Below are 17383 nucleotides of genomic sequence, written 5' to 3'. Positions count from 1 at the left end.
AGAGTGAAAAGGTGAGCAACACAAATACCAAATTCTGCACAAGTAGCAAATGACAGTGCAGAGAGACACCTTTCTTCAGGGTGGATAATGCAAGCTGACTTCTTTCGCCCTCAGTTTCATCTTTAGGATATTCATTGACAGGCATTACTAAAGCTAAGACAGAAGTGGTAACCTTTTAGTGTGGGGGCTGATTTTATATTTTGGAAGCTGCCTCCAGTGTCCGGGTTACTGCTTCTCCTCCCCCGTGTCTCACTAGCATGTCACATCACCTCATGCTGCTGACTCTTTCATTGCCTCATCCATTGTAGCTGACCCTGCCCACTGCCTTTTGGTGTGAATCATGCAGTTATTTGTGGCTTTTGTGGGTTTGGTTCTTTTTTAGTCTCCTGCCTCTGTCTCTCTTAAAGAGGATTTGAACAATTTAGAGAGGACAGAGCTGGTTTTCATATTCTGAGGCTCTTAATTTGCCCTCTCCTTGCTACTTGCATAGATAGCACTTTGCATTTTTTTAAAACATAGCACTAGGCAGCATTGTTTTGGTGCTCAATTTTGCTCTGCTGTTATGTTTGTCATTGGTCAAGCAACTGTACAACAGTAAAGGTAATGTGGTTTCTTCGTCGGAAGAGCTGACACTGCATTGTTGTATATAGTGGTGATAACTGGGTTTCTGAAGATAATTGTTTTACTAGACTGTGTGCTTTTTCATTTGAATGACTCCCTCAGCATAACTCTGTTTTACTCCTCTTTGCCTTTTCCCTTCTATCCTCCCCGTCTACTTTGAAACTGCAGTTGGCATATCTGATTTCAGGAGAAAGTTGGGATCAAGTGACAAAACTTACTACACTGAGAGCACTGTGGAAGCTATGATTTGAAGCAAGAAACTATTTCTCAGTATTGTCCTTACACACAGGTGTGTAATGTAAGTGATATGGCTCCATGATTTGAATGCAGTCTTGACTGCTTACACCAGCAGAGAACTAGGCCCGTGATCTCTAGGAATCAGGAGCGCCAATGCGTATTGGCTTGCATTAATGAGTCTTTATTGACCATTTAATAAAGGGCCATAGTTGTCACAGGGACAGGCATTCCCTATCCTCAGGTCTACATACATAAGCATTGCATTTTAAACCCAAAAGAGCAGAAAGAGGTTTCAAAAGTTTTCCCCACTAACATGTGAGAGACCCAGTAGTCTGAATAACTCATTTTATTGTGTAGGGCTGTTGGTATATGTTTGTTAAAGTTGTGGAAGAAAATCGGAAGTTTTGTGCTCAATACAAGAGGCTCCAATTTGTCAATTGTTTACTCTTAGCAACAATGTCCATCTTGTACATACTCCCCCTGGCTTTCAGAGAAGTTAAAAACTAACTTTTAAAATTTCATAAATACAGTTTGCAAAAATGGTGGTGGCTGGGAAGAATATTTGCACTGTCTGGTTCAAATGCCATTTAATTTGATGAGTGGTAGCAAATAGTACCATCTAATGAAGTTGTGCAGAGGGTTTATCTTTAATGAGACTAGTAACCTCATTCCAATTCTTGCTGGAGAGCTATCCACAACAAGAAAACTACCACTGTAACTCTCACTAATTTGCCCTGTTGCTGGCAGCCTCTGCAAGAGATGTCAAGGATTGAATGGGCTTGGAGACTATAGTGTCCCCTGAATATAAGAAACATATTTGAGAAAGATCTCATTCCTCTGCTCATGCTGTGCCTGTTGAGTGAATAGATGTCTTCAGTTTTCAGTGTTTATAACACCTTTTCATAAGCATGAATTCCCATTAAAAGATTGAAATAAAAAAATATTCGAAACAAAATACAAGGAGCTGGAAAGGTTTGATAGAAGGATCTGTCATCATGGTTATTCTCTCTAGCCATGTACTTATAATGGCCCGATCAATGTAGTTTCTGAACGTTTCACAATATTAATGGATTTTATCCTTACAACACCTCTGTGAGATAGGGAAGTATTACCCCCATTTTATAGATGGGGAACTGAGGCACAAGGTAGATTAAGTGACTTTCCCAAGGTCCCACAGGAAGTCTGTGGCTGAGCCAGGATTTAACCTACATTTCCTGAGTCTAAGTCCAAGGCCAGTGTCCTGTCCACTAGATCATCTTTCCCACTTCCCTCTGCCACCCACACCTTTAGTGTAAATAGCTATTTTGTGTAAGTAGCAATGGGGCTCTAATTATCATGCAATGACTCAGGACTCAACATCTCCATGCTTGCTGTCAGTTGGCAGCTACCCACAAGATCTAATGCTACCTCACCCTTAAGTTCTTCTGGCCTTTCTGAATTTGATCTCATCAGAATCTCTGAAGTCTGGAGATGACGCAGTGCTCTGAATATGAGAGAGACAGGTTTTGTGTGCTCATTTCTCTCTTGCTAGGAAATGCTCCCAACTTTCCTGAGGGTCAGTTTCATTAGAGGGCAGTCGTTCTCAAGTTGCTTTATCGTTCCATCTTTTCTCTTCTGGCTTCCTATAGCAAGTGGTTCCATCTCACAGACACTATGATGCTCCACTATGCTTTGGTTTAATCAAAATTTCAGTGTCCATGGCAACACGCTGAAGAAGAATAATAGATTTTGAGCAGGGGGCTTTGCATGGCCATTTGTGTAGGAGAAACTGTGCTATGTTGAGGTTTTCGCCAGTCGAGCAGTGATTTCAGGAACATTTGGCAGGGGCCTGACATAGATTTAAATCCAGTCATACAACTGATTTGAGAGTAGACTGAAGAGGCAGTAATTGGTGCTTTAGTTTTCCTTTCACAGTCCAATTAGAAAAGATTTTAGATTTAAAAGGGTGGAGGGTATGGTCTAAGCAATTTTTACTAGTAGTAAATGTAAAGGTTCATGTTGATCAGATTGTGGTGATGTCTCTAAGTCATAATCTTTTATATCAATTTTCCCAGAGTAATAGACATGCTGAAAAGGGCTTAGGGCTTTGGGTTTCTCAGCCAGAAGGCTTTAAGCGAAATAGACTGGTTGGTTTAAATGCTGTTCTTTATAGTTCCATAAACCTAATGCAACTCTGATGGTACTTCAGGAATAGAATGATTCCATTATGTAAATGGCATGATCTTGGGTGGATTAATGGCTCTTTTATGGGTATCTCCAAGAAATGTGGGTGGCACCTTTTCAAAACATTTTGATTGATATAGTGAGATCAGTGAATGCAGTGTTCAGCCAAAATTCTGAGTAGGGCTTCCTTTGATTTTTCTACCCCACCCTCTGCCCGCATCAGTTGTTTATAAAGGCCAGATTTAAATATTTTGCTTGCCTCTTCCCAGCTGAGTGTGGGGGGGGGGGGTGTACGCATGTGGAAATTTATACAACTCTGAAAGGTGCTGTGCACTTCCTGTAAGACCTCTGTGCTCCTTCATCTCTCACTCATGGAAATCAAAGGAGTTTATTAGGATTAGGCCCTTAGTTGAGAGGATGGTTTGGGGATGATTTTGTTTACAGTGCTGGAACTGTTAGCTACTTGAATGTGACTATCACAATGTAAGCAAAATGTGTTCTAAACTTTAGTCTGAAGGAAGCATTAATTGCAACATAGAGAAATGGCTGACATGAGTGGGGGGAGGCAAATGGGATTTTGGAAATGGATACTTGCAACAGTAATTCTCTCCCTTTCTTGGTGGTTTTATGCTATATTATGACAGTAATGGCAAGCTTCTTATCTGTTAAATAGCTTTCTCTGAGATCCCTAATTTACTAATCAGGAACTCTTGTATTTTCTTATTTTAGAACTACTCTCAATTAGAATCAACCATTCTATTTATAGTCTAGTGCTTTAGTGCCAAAAAAATCAGGCTTAATGAAATCAAGTGACTGAGACTCCCTGTTTAGTAGTGTCTGCATTTGTGTGTATAGGAGCATGGAGAAAACAAATGAACAGGAAACAAAAATATATTGTTATTTTAGCCAACTGGGAGTACTAGACTTGCAAATGATGAATACCTGGCTGGTACAACCAAAAAAGTCTTTATACCTTAATTAAAGTTTAATCTATTTTGAGCTTGGGTTAACAATACATTCAGTGCCCAAATTCCTAAAGGATCAAAAGGCTGTTTTTGCCATATTGGATCATTCCTGGAAATAATTTGATCACTGATATCACTCTGTGTTCAGCTCTAGAAAGGTAATTGGAATTGTTCAGTTTGGATGTGTGCATATACTGAACTTCAATAGTAAAATCACCTGGTCTATGTTTCCCTTTCACTGTCTTTGTCAATAGAGAACTGCAGTGAAACTCTTACAACGTGTATGGACACGATAGGAATACAGTATACTTATATTTAATCAAGACTTCCACCTATCGGTGGACTGACTTGAAACGGTATATAATTAATAGAAATGGCTAGAGATTTTGTAGATCAGTTTTCTGGCTTTTGGAAAACTTGCTACCATGAGAGAGAGAGAGAGAGAGAGAACATGCACACCTGGTGGTATTGGTGTAAGAGAGGATAACCTCTTGTATTTTTGTTTGTCTGGTATTTATCTGTAGTTAATAAAGATGATAATAGGTTAACTGAACAGATAACAGGTCTCACTGGGAGAAAATCAAAGGAGACAAAATGTTGATTAAAAAAATTCAGAAGTAGCTACAGGATTGTAAAATCTGCTGTATTGCAGTGCATCAGTATCCCCGTTGTGTAGGTATAAATATTCACCTTATTCTCATAAGTGGCATATGGGCATAGTCCAAAATGCACAGTTAAAATAATACTATCCGCATAGTGTTGTAAAACCCCACTACTTGCTGCACAGCAAGTACGTTTCTAGCAAAGAGACAATGTCTTACTGCCACATAAAATTCAATTAAAAGTCAACAAGACCAAATGCCATCTTCGCAAACTGCCTCATTGTGTGTGTGACAGGTCAGACCGAAAAAAAAAGGCATGTCCCTAGATTTTATAAACTAAAAGCCTACCTCTGTCTGGGACTTTTTAGCAGTTCACCAAAAAAAAAAAAAACAAAAAAAAAAGGGCATTACAATATATATCCAAAGATCAGACATTGATTCAGGTATTTGTCAGAGGAGGCTGACTCAAAATCCCTTTATGAAGCAAAAGGATTATACAAACAAAGTAGCTTTTTAGGAAGGAGCCCTCAGCACAGAATGTTTTCGCCCAGGTGTCTCTCTCTTTGGAGGAATGGCAGAGCTTATACACTGCTTTATTTCCCAGCATGCTTTTACCCAGGGCTAGAACATGACTGCTAGGAGAAAAGAACGCTTCCTAACAGCCCTGCTCCCCTGGATCTGAGAGAGCTGAGCTGGCTTTGCTCACCTCCACTGTGGGGAGTTCCAGCCCACCCAGCTCATGAGACTCCAGCCCTAAAACCAGTCGGCAGAATGAGGCGGGGTTTTTGGTCTTTTTAACCAGCCCCCAGACTGTTTCCGAGCAGCCACGTCCTGCCACTTAGTGACCACATCCCCTGTCCTGCAGGTAGTTAAGGCATAAACATGGAATGGCTGTGTGCTGGTGTAGGAGGATTCACTCACAGCCTGAAAAGGCCTAAACACTTCCTTGCAGTGATTTCCACATGTGAGGAACGTCTCTTGAAAACACCTTTCTGAATGTCCTAAACAGTTCTTCTTTACCAACTTGTCAATATGGCGTGTAAATGGGCCTGAAGGAAATTACCTGGAAAGGTATTTGCCTTGTGATTGAAAACTCCCTCAGAGTCTGATCATTTGGAGTAAGAGGAGTTTCATGATCCATTTTTTATTATGTTTATAGTAAGAAAAATCTCTCCATAAACTAAGGAAGTTGCCTTTTCTATGATTTCTAGATACTGTATTATCCAAGTGTCAGTATTCAATTCTATTAAATGGGTTTTAAATGTAAGATAGTTTACAATCAAATTTTTATGCCTGGCTTAGCTTATCTTTCTAGGTGTTCGCTCGTTTGTCATTTTCACCATTTCTTTTTGCTAAGGATTTGCATTTCTTCAATTTCTTCAATTTCTTGTGCCATCTATACATATTACATTTAGAGAGCTACATGGATGGCTTCTCTTCTCTTGCCCCAGACTTATTTTATTTTTATATATTTGTTTTGGGCAGGACTCTAGTCAGCCAGTGGTAAATCTCTTAATGCATGGACAAGTACATGAGGGTTCGTTGCCTGTAGCCAGCATGGTTCTCTGCTATGATTCACTCCTTGTTTTGCCAGTAGAAAGGTTTCTGTTATTTTTTGGTGAGTAGGTAGCATATCCTCCCCTATTAAGTCTCTCTAACTTTACAATATGAAGTTTATGGATTTGTTTATGTACAAGGGAGGTGCGTTCCCCATGAATTTCACATTGCCTCTGATTTTCTGGGGGGGAACAAAACATTTCTTTTGAGTAACTTTTTATGTGCTCTGTTTCAGTACATGTTACTATGGCAATGACTGGAGGGACTACAACATCCTTTCCCATGAGCAACCACACCCGGGAGAGAGTGACTGTGGCCAAACTTACACTGGAGAACTTCTACAGCAACCTAATTTTACAGCATGAGGAGAGAGAAACCAGGTACTGTGTCTGGGTTCTTTCACACTTTTTAGCTTTTTATTTATACTGGCCTTGTGTGGTAGTTCTACAGACCAAGTCTGTGCTTTAAAGTCATTTTAGTCCCTGCACAAAGTTTTTCTTAGAAAGTTGTATTGATTTCTAACCAAATTATTAACCATTTGAGGGTACATTCTTTTGAGGGTACATGTATCTTAGCACTAAGGCCTTGTTTGGGCTCGCATATTTGTTAAAATCTCTCACTGTTGCACTAGTGTGGGTGGTAATAATTCCAGAAGCACTAGTATAGACCCAACCAACTTCATTTTAACCTCCGTTATCATCCATCCCTAGTTTCCAGCGACATCGCAATGTAAAGCTACTGATCAAAGTGTCAAAATACCAAGTCTTTACAATAATGAATACTTGTTTCTGTGGTAACAGAAATTTTTTTATTGAGGTTATACAACCAAAGAACAGGTTTTAATATCTTTTGAGCCGCTTCTTATTTAGTTGGTATGCTATTAATTGGGCCTCTCACTCCCAGTTGGGAGGATAGATTGTCCACTGGGGAGTCCTACTTAGGAGATTCTGCTGTATTTCTCAAAATGGGGAAAAGTCTTGATTTTTGAGTAGAGAAGGGCTCAAAATGAAACCCTAGAACTTAACATCCTAGCACTCGTTGTTCAAAATCTTTACTCACATGTATTGTCCCATTCACTTCAAAAGGCTCATACTTTCACCCTCATCACTTTATTCCCTTGTATCTAGGATTTGGACTACTACACTACACACATATATAAACTTACCCATGTGACCCATTGACTTCAACAGGTCTGGTCACATGTGAGCAAAGGCATGAGTGAGTATGTTCATAAGTGTTTGCAGGACTGGGGCCTTAGACGGCTCTTTGGGGCAAAGACCTTGTCATTTTTTATGTGAAATTCTGTGCAGACATCTGGTGCTGTCAAAATATAATAGCTAACATATGCTGACTGGGGCATATCATCGTGTATGCCTTTTTGTGAAACTCCCACTGTAGTCAATGGGAGCTCTGTGACTAGAGAGTTGACAGACATAGGTACGTGGTGTTCTCTTTTAAATGATATCCTTGCAACAAAGCCTGTTGCCAACTGTGTCCACATATCTATTCAGGGGACACCATCATAGGGCCTAATCACATCAGCCACACTATCAGAGGCTCATTCACCTGCACATCTACCAATGTGATATATGCCATCATGTGCCAGCAATGCCCCTCTGCCATGTACGTTGGTCAAACTGGACAGTCTCTACGTAAAAGAATAAATGGACACAAATCAGACGTCAAAAATTATAACATTCAAAAACCAGTCGGAGAACACTTCAATCTCTTTGGTCACTCACTTACAGACCTAAAAGTTGCAATTCTTCAACAAAAAAACTTCAGAAACAGACTCCAACGAGAGACTGCTGAATTGGAATTAATTTGCAAAGTGGATACGATTAACTTAGGCTTGAATAGAGACTGGGAGTGGATGGGTCATTACACAAAGTAAAACTATTTCCCCTTGTTTATTCCGCCCACCCACCCCACACTGTTCCTCAGACGTTCTTGTCAGCTGCTGGAAATGGCCCACCTTGATTATCACTACAAAAGGTTTTTTCCCCCCCACTCTCCTGCCGGTAATAGTTCACCTTAAGTGATCACTCTCATTATAGCGTGTTTGGTAACACCCATTGTTTCATGTTCTCTGTGTATCTAAATCTCCCCACTGTATTTTCCACTGAATGCATCCAATGAAGTGAGCTGTAGCTCAGGAAAGCTTATGCTCAAATAAATTGGTTAGTCTCTAAGGTGCCACGAGTCCTCCTTTTCTTTTTGCGGATACAGACTAACACGGCTGCTACTCTGAAACTTGTTTTTATACAGGATCTCTTTTCCAAGAAATGGGTTCGCTGAGCACTCTAAAATTACAACTTTTTAATATTACACTTCCATTCTCCAGTTTGTGTCAAGGATAAAGAGGGGAGATCTGTGAAGTGAAGGCATTTTTGTACTGTCTGATTTTTTTTGTTTTTGTTTTAAATGTGTACTTGTATGTCTACCTGTGCAGGCAGAAAAAGCTAGAAGTGGCCATGGAAGAAGAAGGCCTGGCAGATGAAGAGGTAATACCAATTGAAATACATTTGAAGGGCTTTATCTTTCATGGTTACTTTTCAAATCTAGTGTTCGATGTGTATATGGTTGACTCTTAACAGTCTTATTATCCAATATGATACTGAGATTTTTTTTATTATATAAGTTTTGCTGTTATAAAGAAACAGCATATTTTAGTGTTTATAATAGAAGCCATTAATAAGCTTTTAAATTTTTTAATAAAAAAAAAAGTTGCTTACACCCCTGTTCAGTACTTATCATCCGATAGGATAGAGGCACCCAAGAAGAATGTAACATAACACTTGTTTTTTGGGGTACAAATCTGTTTGAAATTCAGTTAGGAGTTGGGAAGGAAAGAAAAAAGGGCCAGAAACACTTGGCTGAAAGAGGCAGAAGACAAAATACACAGGAGAGAGGATCTAGGTTATAGGTCCTCATTCAGTAAGGTGTTTATGTACCCAACTTCAGGCATGTGACCAGTTCCATTGAAGTCAATGGGATTTGCGCATACTCACCTGAGGGCTGAATTCGCCACAGTGGCTTTATATTTTCACTGAACCAAATCCTAAGGTTTTTTTAAAACACTGGGCCTAGCTTTTCCTTCCCTTGCACCAGCTTTATAGCAGTAGAGGAGTTAGCCCTGCTTCACAGCAAGGTAAGTGAGAAGAGAATCACACTCACTGGATCTTTCAACATTTCCTCCATTAAATTGCCTTGATGTGGTCATTCACATCATTGTTTCTTGTATTGCACTTTACGTGATGCAATAAGAATACAATAAAATCTACCTCAAACAGTTCTTGTATTGGTGCATTTAACATACCTCTTTGGAGAGAGAAAGTAGAGAGCAAGTGGGTATATAATGCCATCTTGTGGCTTTAAATGATAATAAAAATATAGTATAAAAATGTATGACTTCATTGCTTCACCCTGATGGGTCTCAGCGCCTTTAAAATTCCTGTTAACATCACTGGAAGGTGAGGTGCTCAGCATCTCTCAGGATGAAGCCCTTTGACACTTTTATATACTAAAATGTATTGGGACTTTAATGACCATCCAGTTGCCTGGCTAATAAAAGTAGATTTTGGTGTAGATAGTAAATATTGATCTCTGCTGCCCAGCAGGCTACCCATGGCTGCCTTTTGCCTTTTCTCCCCCTGTCCAAGTCATGGAACCTGTGCTTTTGCTTTTCTTGACCTTTCCCACCTGTCCAGCCCCCAAAGTAGAACTGTCTTCTAGGCCAGTGGATTTTACCCAGTGGCATATGTAGCGGTTTTCAAACTTATGAATGGTCAAGTTTTGAAGACTCACTGGAAACAATACTTTGAAATGCCATCAGTTAGTATCTGTCCTCCCACTCACACTCCACCTCAAGAGTTGTAACTGGGTTTATTTAGGTCACTGTATAGTGGTATGTACTTTAAACAAAGTGTCTTCCCTCTCTCTCATCTATAGCGGAAACCAGTAACTAAACGTCCCCCAGACTTGTCTGCGTGATTTGTTTTTTTTTTGTTTGTTTTTGTTTTTGTTTTTTTTTACTGTCTCCCTTTACGCAAGTAGCACAAAAAACACACAACTGGGACTGGAGTACAGGTGCAGTAAGAGCTGAAAGAATCTGTTTTCATGTCCTGTGGAAGATTTTTGAAAACATTTTCTGTCCTGAATCGGGACAAAAACTGAAAATAAAAAAAAAAAATTTTTTTGGGTCATTTGAAATATGTTTCATTTATTTCAAAATGTTTTGTTCAATTTCAACCATTTAATTTTTTTAGTATAACTAGTTTGAATTGCAAATCAGAAAAAATCATTTTGAACAGGAAAACCAGAATTTTCCATTTTTAAGATGAAACTAAAATTTTTCAAGTAAAAAAACAAAAAAAGCCCCATTTTAACAGACCTTTTCATGCAAAAAGTATTGGTCTTGATGAATCAATATTTTCTGGCCAAAAAAAATTTCATTGAAGAATTCCCCACCCTCTCTATAATTGTTTAAAACTACTAATGTCATTATCTTAAACATGGAGAACTGAAGCTTTTTTTTTTTTTTTTGGAAGCCAATCTCTAATTACTAGGATGAGTTCTTCCTTGCGGGACAGAATATTCACACCTGCTTTTTGTGCGGTTTTTTGCACCTTCTTCTGAAGCATCTGGTGCAAGTCATGTGAGAGACAGAATATTGGACTAGATAGACCAGAGATCTGATGGAGAATTACATTTCCTATGGTCTAAAACTTTTTTTCTAAAATATGGTTTTATATATTCAAAATATTTTCAATTATGTATGTTACTTAACTTACAATAAACTTTGTAATTATCATGTGATATGTTTCCATAGAAAAAACTACGTCGGTCACAGCATGCACGCAAAGAAACAGAATTCCTGCGACTGAAGAGGACTAGGCTTGGCTTAGATGATTTTGAATCTCTGAAAGTTATAGGAAGAGGAGCATTTGGGGAAGTATGTGTCCTCTTCGCTTGGAAGTGGGTTAAGCTAAATCAGACAAAGTTATATTTATTCTGGAATAAGAGTGTCCACATAGGGAGTTATTCCAGATTAGCTATTTCAGAAAATTTGCAAGTGTAGACAAGCCCTAATAAGATTTTACTGTAAAAATTAGCTTCCTTGATCTAAAGGTGATATTTGATTTGACTATGAATTTGTCAAAATATTGATCATCCCAAAGAGAGAGTTAAAATCTATTCATCAGTAAAGTTCAAAAGACAACTTGCGATTTGGTGTAAAAGTGTATAAATGGATTATGTCATGTTTCTTTCGTTCTTGTGCCTTCCTGATTTTAAAATCAAATGCATCTTTTAAGTGCCAACAATTTTCAGTCCTCCAAAATACTACAATTAACAATTTTGTGAGGTATATTAGAATGATGGTTTTCGATTTAATTTTAGGTACGCCTCGTCCAGAAGAAAGATACGGGTCATATTTATGCAATGAAGATATTGAGAAAAGCTGATATGCTGGAAAAAGAGCAGGTTTGTGGAATGGAATGCTCCTAGGTTTATAGTAAATACCTTTTGTGTTTCTGTTGCTTATGCTAGGAAATTACTGAGATTGTAAATTCTTTGGGGCAGGGACCATCAGTTTTTCCTGTGTTTGGTCAGCACCTAGCACAGTGGGCTCCTAATCCATGACTAGCACTCCTAGGCACTATGGTAATACAAATATTAATAAAGGCTGGAAAGTAAGATGATATAATGGCATTTTGAAAAGTGTTGTATTTATAAGCTCTTGGAAGCAGGGACAATGCCCTTTTCCTTCAGATTTTATAGTACAGATAGGGCCCTTCGTTTTCAGTTTTTATTTTATTTAATTTTTCCTGGGAATTTATCAGTGTTTATTACCCCAACAACAAAAACAGGTGAAAATCAGTGCCAAAAAGTATTAATAATTTTTCTGGTGAAATATCAGGGTTTATTTTGGTGGACGGAAAGACAGGAGAAAAAAGTATTCGGGAGATTAACGCTTTGAATTCTGTACATCAAAGTGGTTTGGTACAGAACTCAAAACACAATGTCACCTCTGAGTTTAAGAAAACAATATATCTCTAATCCCCAAATAAAATTGTTTATTTGAATAAACAGTTTACTGTTGTAGACTTAGAACTATTAGCCTATAAATATTTACATTTTAATAATTGGGCCACACCATTTGCAATACATATACTCAACTTCATCCTTTTCTCCTGCTTATTTAAAACTTTGAATACTTCCTTGTCTTCTGAAACATATTCTGATACAGGTTTTTGTTTTCTTCCCATTTTAGTGTGTCAAATCTTTAAACCATTATCTGCTAAAAACTTGAAAAGTGTACATGGTAGGCATGAGATTCATAAGTATGTTCAGATGCGTGCACACTTCAGAGCTTACGTGCTTGCCTATTTGGTTGTTGTGTGTATCTTCTAGACCAATACATAGCCTTACTTCAATGGGCAGCTTTGCATGTACACAGAGACTAATGTATTATTGTAATACATTAAGCTCATGCAAAATATTGTATTTTCCTAATAAAACAAGTTATTTTTTATATATTTGAATGATACAAAAGTGGGGTGAAAATCGGAAAAAACTGATTAATTTGCAAAACCCGAGCATTTTTTGGTAAAAAATCGGTTTAAATGAGGACTGTCGATTAATTGCAGTTAACTCACGCAATTAACTAAAAAAAATTAATCGCAATTAAACAATAGAATACCAATTGAAATTTATTAAATATTTTTGGATGTTTTTCTACATTTTCAAATATACTGATTTCAATTACAATAGAATACAAAGTGTACAGTGCTCACTTTATTTTACTTTTGATTACAAATATTTGCACTGTAAAATGACAAACAAAAGAAATAGTATTTTTCAGTTCACTCATACAAGTGAAAGTGCAACTTACAAATGTAGATTTTTTTGGTTTTGTTACATAACTGCATTCTGCAAACTTATAGAGCCTACAAGTCCACTCAGTCCGACTTCTCTCATAGATTCGTAGATACTAAGGTCAGAAGGGACCATTATGATCATCTAGTCTGACCTCCTGCACAACGCAGGCCACAGAATCTCACCCACCCACTCCTGCGAAAAATCTCCCACCTATGCCTGAGCTACTGAAGTCCTCAAATCGTGGTTTAAAGACTTCAAGGAGCAGAGAATCCTCCAGCAAGTGACCCATGCCCCATGCTACAGAGGAAGGCGAAAAACATCCAGGGCCTCTTCCAATCTGCCCTGGAGGAAAAATCCTTCCTGACCCCAAATATGGCGATCAGCTAAACCCTGAGCATATGGGCAAGATTCACCAGCCAGCTCCTCGATGGCAGATCCAATTGCTAAGAGAAACAAATTTGTTTACATTTACGGGAGATAATGCTGCCCTGCTTCTTATTTACAATGTCCCCTGAAAGTAAGAACAGGCATTTGCATGGCACTTTTGTAGCCAGCATTGCAAGGTATTCACATGCCAGATATGCTAAACATTCATATGTCTCTTCATGCTTCAACCACCATTCCAGAGGAATGCTTCCATGTTGATGATGCTTGTTAAAAAAAAAGTGTTAATTAAATTTGTGACTGAGCTCCTTGGAGAAGAATTATATGTCTCCTGCTCCATGGTTTTACCTGCATTCGGACATCTATTTGGTGTTGTGGTAGTCTCTGACGATGACCCAGCTTATGTTGGCTACAAATGGATATAAACCGGCCATCAGGAAGTTTAGACTTGAAATTAGATGAAGATTTCTAACCTTCAGGGGAGTTAAGTTCTGGAACAGCCTTCCAAGGGGAGCAGTGGAGGCAAAAGAAATATCTGGCTTCAAGACTAAGCTTGATAAGTTTATGGAGGGGATGGTATGATGGGACAGCCTAATTTTGGCAATTTAATTGATCTTTGACTATTAGCGGTAAATATGCCCAATGGCCTATGATGGGATGTTAGATGGGGTGGGATCTGAGTTACTCCAGAGAATTCTTTCCTGGGTGTCTGGCTGGTGAGTCTTGCCCACATGCTCAGGGTTTAGCTGGTTGCCATATTTGGGGTCAGGAAGGAGTTTTCCTCCGGGGCAGATTGTAAGAGGTCCTGGGGGATTTTCCCCTTCCTCTGCAGTGTGGGGCACGGGTCACTTGCTGGAGGATTCTCTGCACCTTGAAGGCTTTAAACCATGACATGAGGACTTCAGTAGCTCAGACATAGGTTAGGGGTTTATTACAGGAGTGGGTGGGTGAGATTCTGTGGCCTGCATTGTGCAGGCGGTCAGACTAGACGATCATAATGGTCCCTTCTGCCCTTAAAGTCTGAGTCTATTTAAGAACACTTTCACTGCAGATTTGACAAAACATAGAACAGGTTCCAATATAAGATTTCTAAAGGTAGCGACAGCACTCAACCCAAGGTTTAAGAATCTTAAGTGCCTTCCTAAATCTGAGAGGGACGAGGTGTGGAGCATGCTTTCAGAAGTCTAAAAGAGCAACACTCTGATGCAGAAGCTACAGAACGTGAACCATCAAAAAAGAAAATCAACCTTCAATTGCCGGCATGTGACTCAGATGATGAAAATGAACATGCGTCAGTCCACACAGCTTTGGATCATTATCAAGCAGAATCCGTCGTCAGCATGGACGCATGTCCTCTGGGATGGTGGTTGAAGCATGAAGGGACATAAGAATCTTTAGCACATCTAGCATGTAAATATCTTGCAGCGCCGGCTATAACAATGCCATGTAAAGGCCTGTTCTCACTTTCAGGGGACGTTATAAACAAGAATAGGGCAGCGTTATTGCTGCAAATGTAAAAAAACTTGTTTGTCTGAGTGATTGGCTGAACAAGAAGTAGGACTGAGTGGACTTGTAGACGCTAAAGTTTTACATTGTTTTATTTTTTGAATGTATTTATATTTTGTACATAATGCTACATTTGTAAGTTGAACTTTCAAGATAAAGAGATTGCACTGCAGTGCTTGTATTAGGTGAACTGAAGTGCTATTTTGTTTTTTACAGTACTAATATTTGTAATAAATAATATAAAGTGAGCCCTGTACACTTTGCATTCTGTGTTGTAATTGAAATCAATATATTTGAAAATGTAGAAGACATCCAAAAATATTTAAATAATTCTATTATTGTTTAACAGCATGATTAATCATACAATTAATTGCAATTAATTTTTGTAATCACTTGACAGCCCTAGTTTAAACTGAAAAAAGAAGGAGCTTAAGTACAGAGCATTCTGACAGTACTCTATATGCAAGAGGCTTCTTGAAAAAATTTTCTTGGCCCAAATTGAAAATTGAGATATGGTTGTTAAGCCCTCTGCTGGTCAAATATGTTTTGCCCATCCCATTGTTTTAAATAGATGTTCCATTGAATAGGTACATGACTGAAACATAACCTGTGGCATTTAAACATAATTGTTATGTCTACACTGCAGCAAGAGGTGTAACTTCTGGCTCAGGTAGATATACCCACGCTAGCTCTGGCTGAGCTAATGTGCTAAAAATAACTATGGGCAACATGGGTGGTGGCAGAGACTAGTAGCCAAAGTACAGTCCCACCCTCTCTCCTGGGTTATACACTCAGGCAGCTAGCCTGTGACACTGCCTGTGTAGCTGCAACAACACTGCAATTTTTAATTCTATCAAAGCAGGTGCAGGTACATCTGTCTGAGCCAGAAATTACACCCACGGCTGCAGTATAGACATACCTACAGGGAGTAGGGAGCCTACATTTGCTCAATGTTCTGCTGCCTAATGTGTTCTATAGGAACAACACATTGAAGATAAATGCAATAAAATCTACACAATTTCAACTATGTTGACATTGGGAGAGATCATCATGATTTGTTTTTAAACTAAGTTTAATTGTATGCAATATCCTTATTCTGCAAAGGAGGGAGTGAGGAAAGAAATCATTTTCAAGGTAGTAATATGGGATCACTTAATTAGGGGTAGGCAAATAACTTGAAGTGAGTAGGCTGCTGCGGGTAGGTGACAGAACGAGGAATGTGAAGTCTACTGTCATCGCATAAATATTTCTGGCCAGTAGAGTTGGGAGGTAGGGGGGTAAAAAAATTGCATTAAAGTTCAGATCTCTCTATTGCTTGGTGAAAATAGCTCTGAAAGCTGGAAACATGTAAGATGATTTCCTTCTATTTAATAATTTCTTGTATCCGACGCATGAAAAACCTTCAGCTGTCAGGGATTACTGTTCAACTCTTCATATATCAATTTCTTTAAGAATTAGGGAACGCTCAGTGCACAATGGAATACAGTGCTTAGCTGCATTATCCCTAAGTTCCAGCGAACCTCACTGAGTTACATCATACCATGTAGTCTTTCTGCACAAGCCTCTTCTCCACTAAAATGCTCCCCCTTTACAGCACCACAGTTCTCCCAACTGCCAGTGCTGCAGACAAAAATAGCACGTCACGGTGCTTTTCCACCTGTACTACTCTGTAAACAGTTTTCAGATAAGTGTCTCAAAGCCTAAGATATTTCTCATTGCATTTTGTGAAGAGTTGATTAATATTTTTCAAAAGTTTTGCTCGTAAGTTGTATTCAACCAACAGAATATCACTTGGGATATATTGCTGCAGCTCAGGCACTTGTATTTTACCTGTATTGATGATGGAACCAGTCTTCTGCCAGACAAACAGGCTGTGAAGTAAAAACTGCTGAAATTGGCAGTACCAATGTATCTCTCATTTCTACAGATGTGGTTAATTTAGCAACCAGCCCATTGTTATTAGAGAAGATTCATAGTCAATCGTGCTATAAGGAACGTATTATACAAAACAGTTATCAGCTCACTTACTGTGGTTACATAAATGAGAGGTCTGATAATTATTGTCAATAATAATACTCCACCTGTCATTTTACCTCTGTTTCTGCATGATTTAAGACAAGATCCTACACTTTACCCAATACTTGTACCAGGCTTTCACATTGCCTTTCAAATTACATTCCAGCCATTTGCAGGTATCTATGAATTCACAATCGGGAAAGTTACATTACAGACCAGACCTTGACATGGGTTTGTACTTTAATATGTAAAAAAATGCCTTTCTTGAAATAAAAAAATCCAATAGCCAGTTTCAATAAAACATCCAAAGAAATTCCATTTTCCACAAGCTCTGTTCAACTACTGAATATTATGCATAAAATAGAAACACCCTTTACAAACAGCATCCTACCTTTGGGAATGCTTTGAGATAGTCTCTTGAATCAGGAGTTTGCCTCCAAAAAATCATGA

General features: G+C 38.6%; 1 protein-coding gene across 3 annotated transcripts in view; it reads left to right on the top strand.

Moving 5' to 3' along the window:
* STK38L (serine/threonine kinase 38 like) overlaps positions 1-17383 on the top strand; it is a 58392-nt gene that overhangs the window by 28041 nt on the left and 12968 nt on the right. Inside the window, exons 1-6 of one of the 3 annotated variants that reach the window (XM_073317398.1) lie at positions 583-600; positions 790-910; positions 6381-6525; positions 8598-8649; positions 10977-11099; positions 11546-11629. In XM_073317398.1, coding sequence (XP_073173499.1) covers positions 6392-6525; positions 8598-8649; positions 10977-11099; positions 11546-11629 — 393 coding nt within the window. In that variant the 5' untranslated portion in view covers positions 583-600; positions 790-910; positions 6381-6391. Of the gene's footprint in view, positions 1-582; positions 601-789; positions 911-6065; positions 6207-6380; positions 6526-8597; positions 8650-10976; positions 11100-11545; positions 11630-17383 lie in introns of those variants that run through there. The other 2 variants (XM_073317379.1, XM_073317388.1) reach the window with 2 other exon arrangements.

This window comes from Lepidochelys kempii, chromosome 1, assembly GCF_965140265.1.
Source record: "Lepidochelys kempii isolate rLepKem1 chromosome 1, rLepKem1.hap2, whole genome shotgun sequence".
Lineage (NCBI taxonomy): Eukaryota > Metazoa > Chordata > Testudines > Cheloniidae > Lepidochelys > Lepidochelys kempii.
Note: the sequence above shows the minus strand (reverse complement) of the source record. Positions and strands in the feature narration are given on the sequence as shown.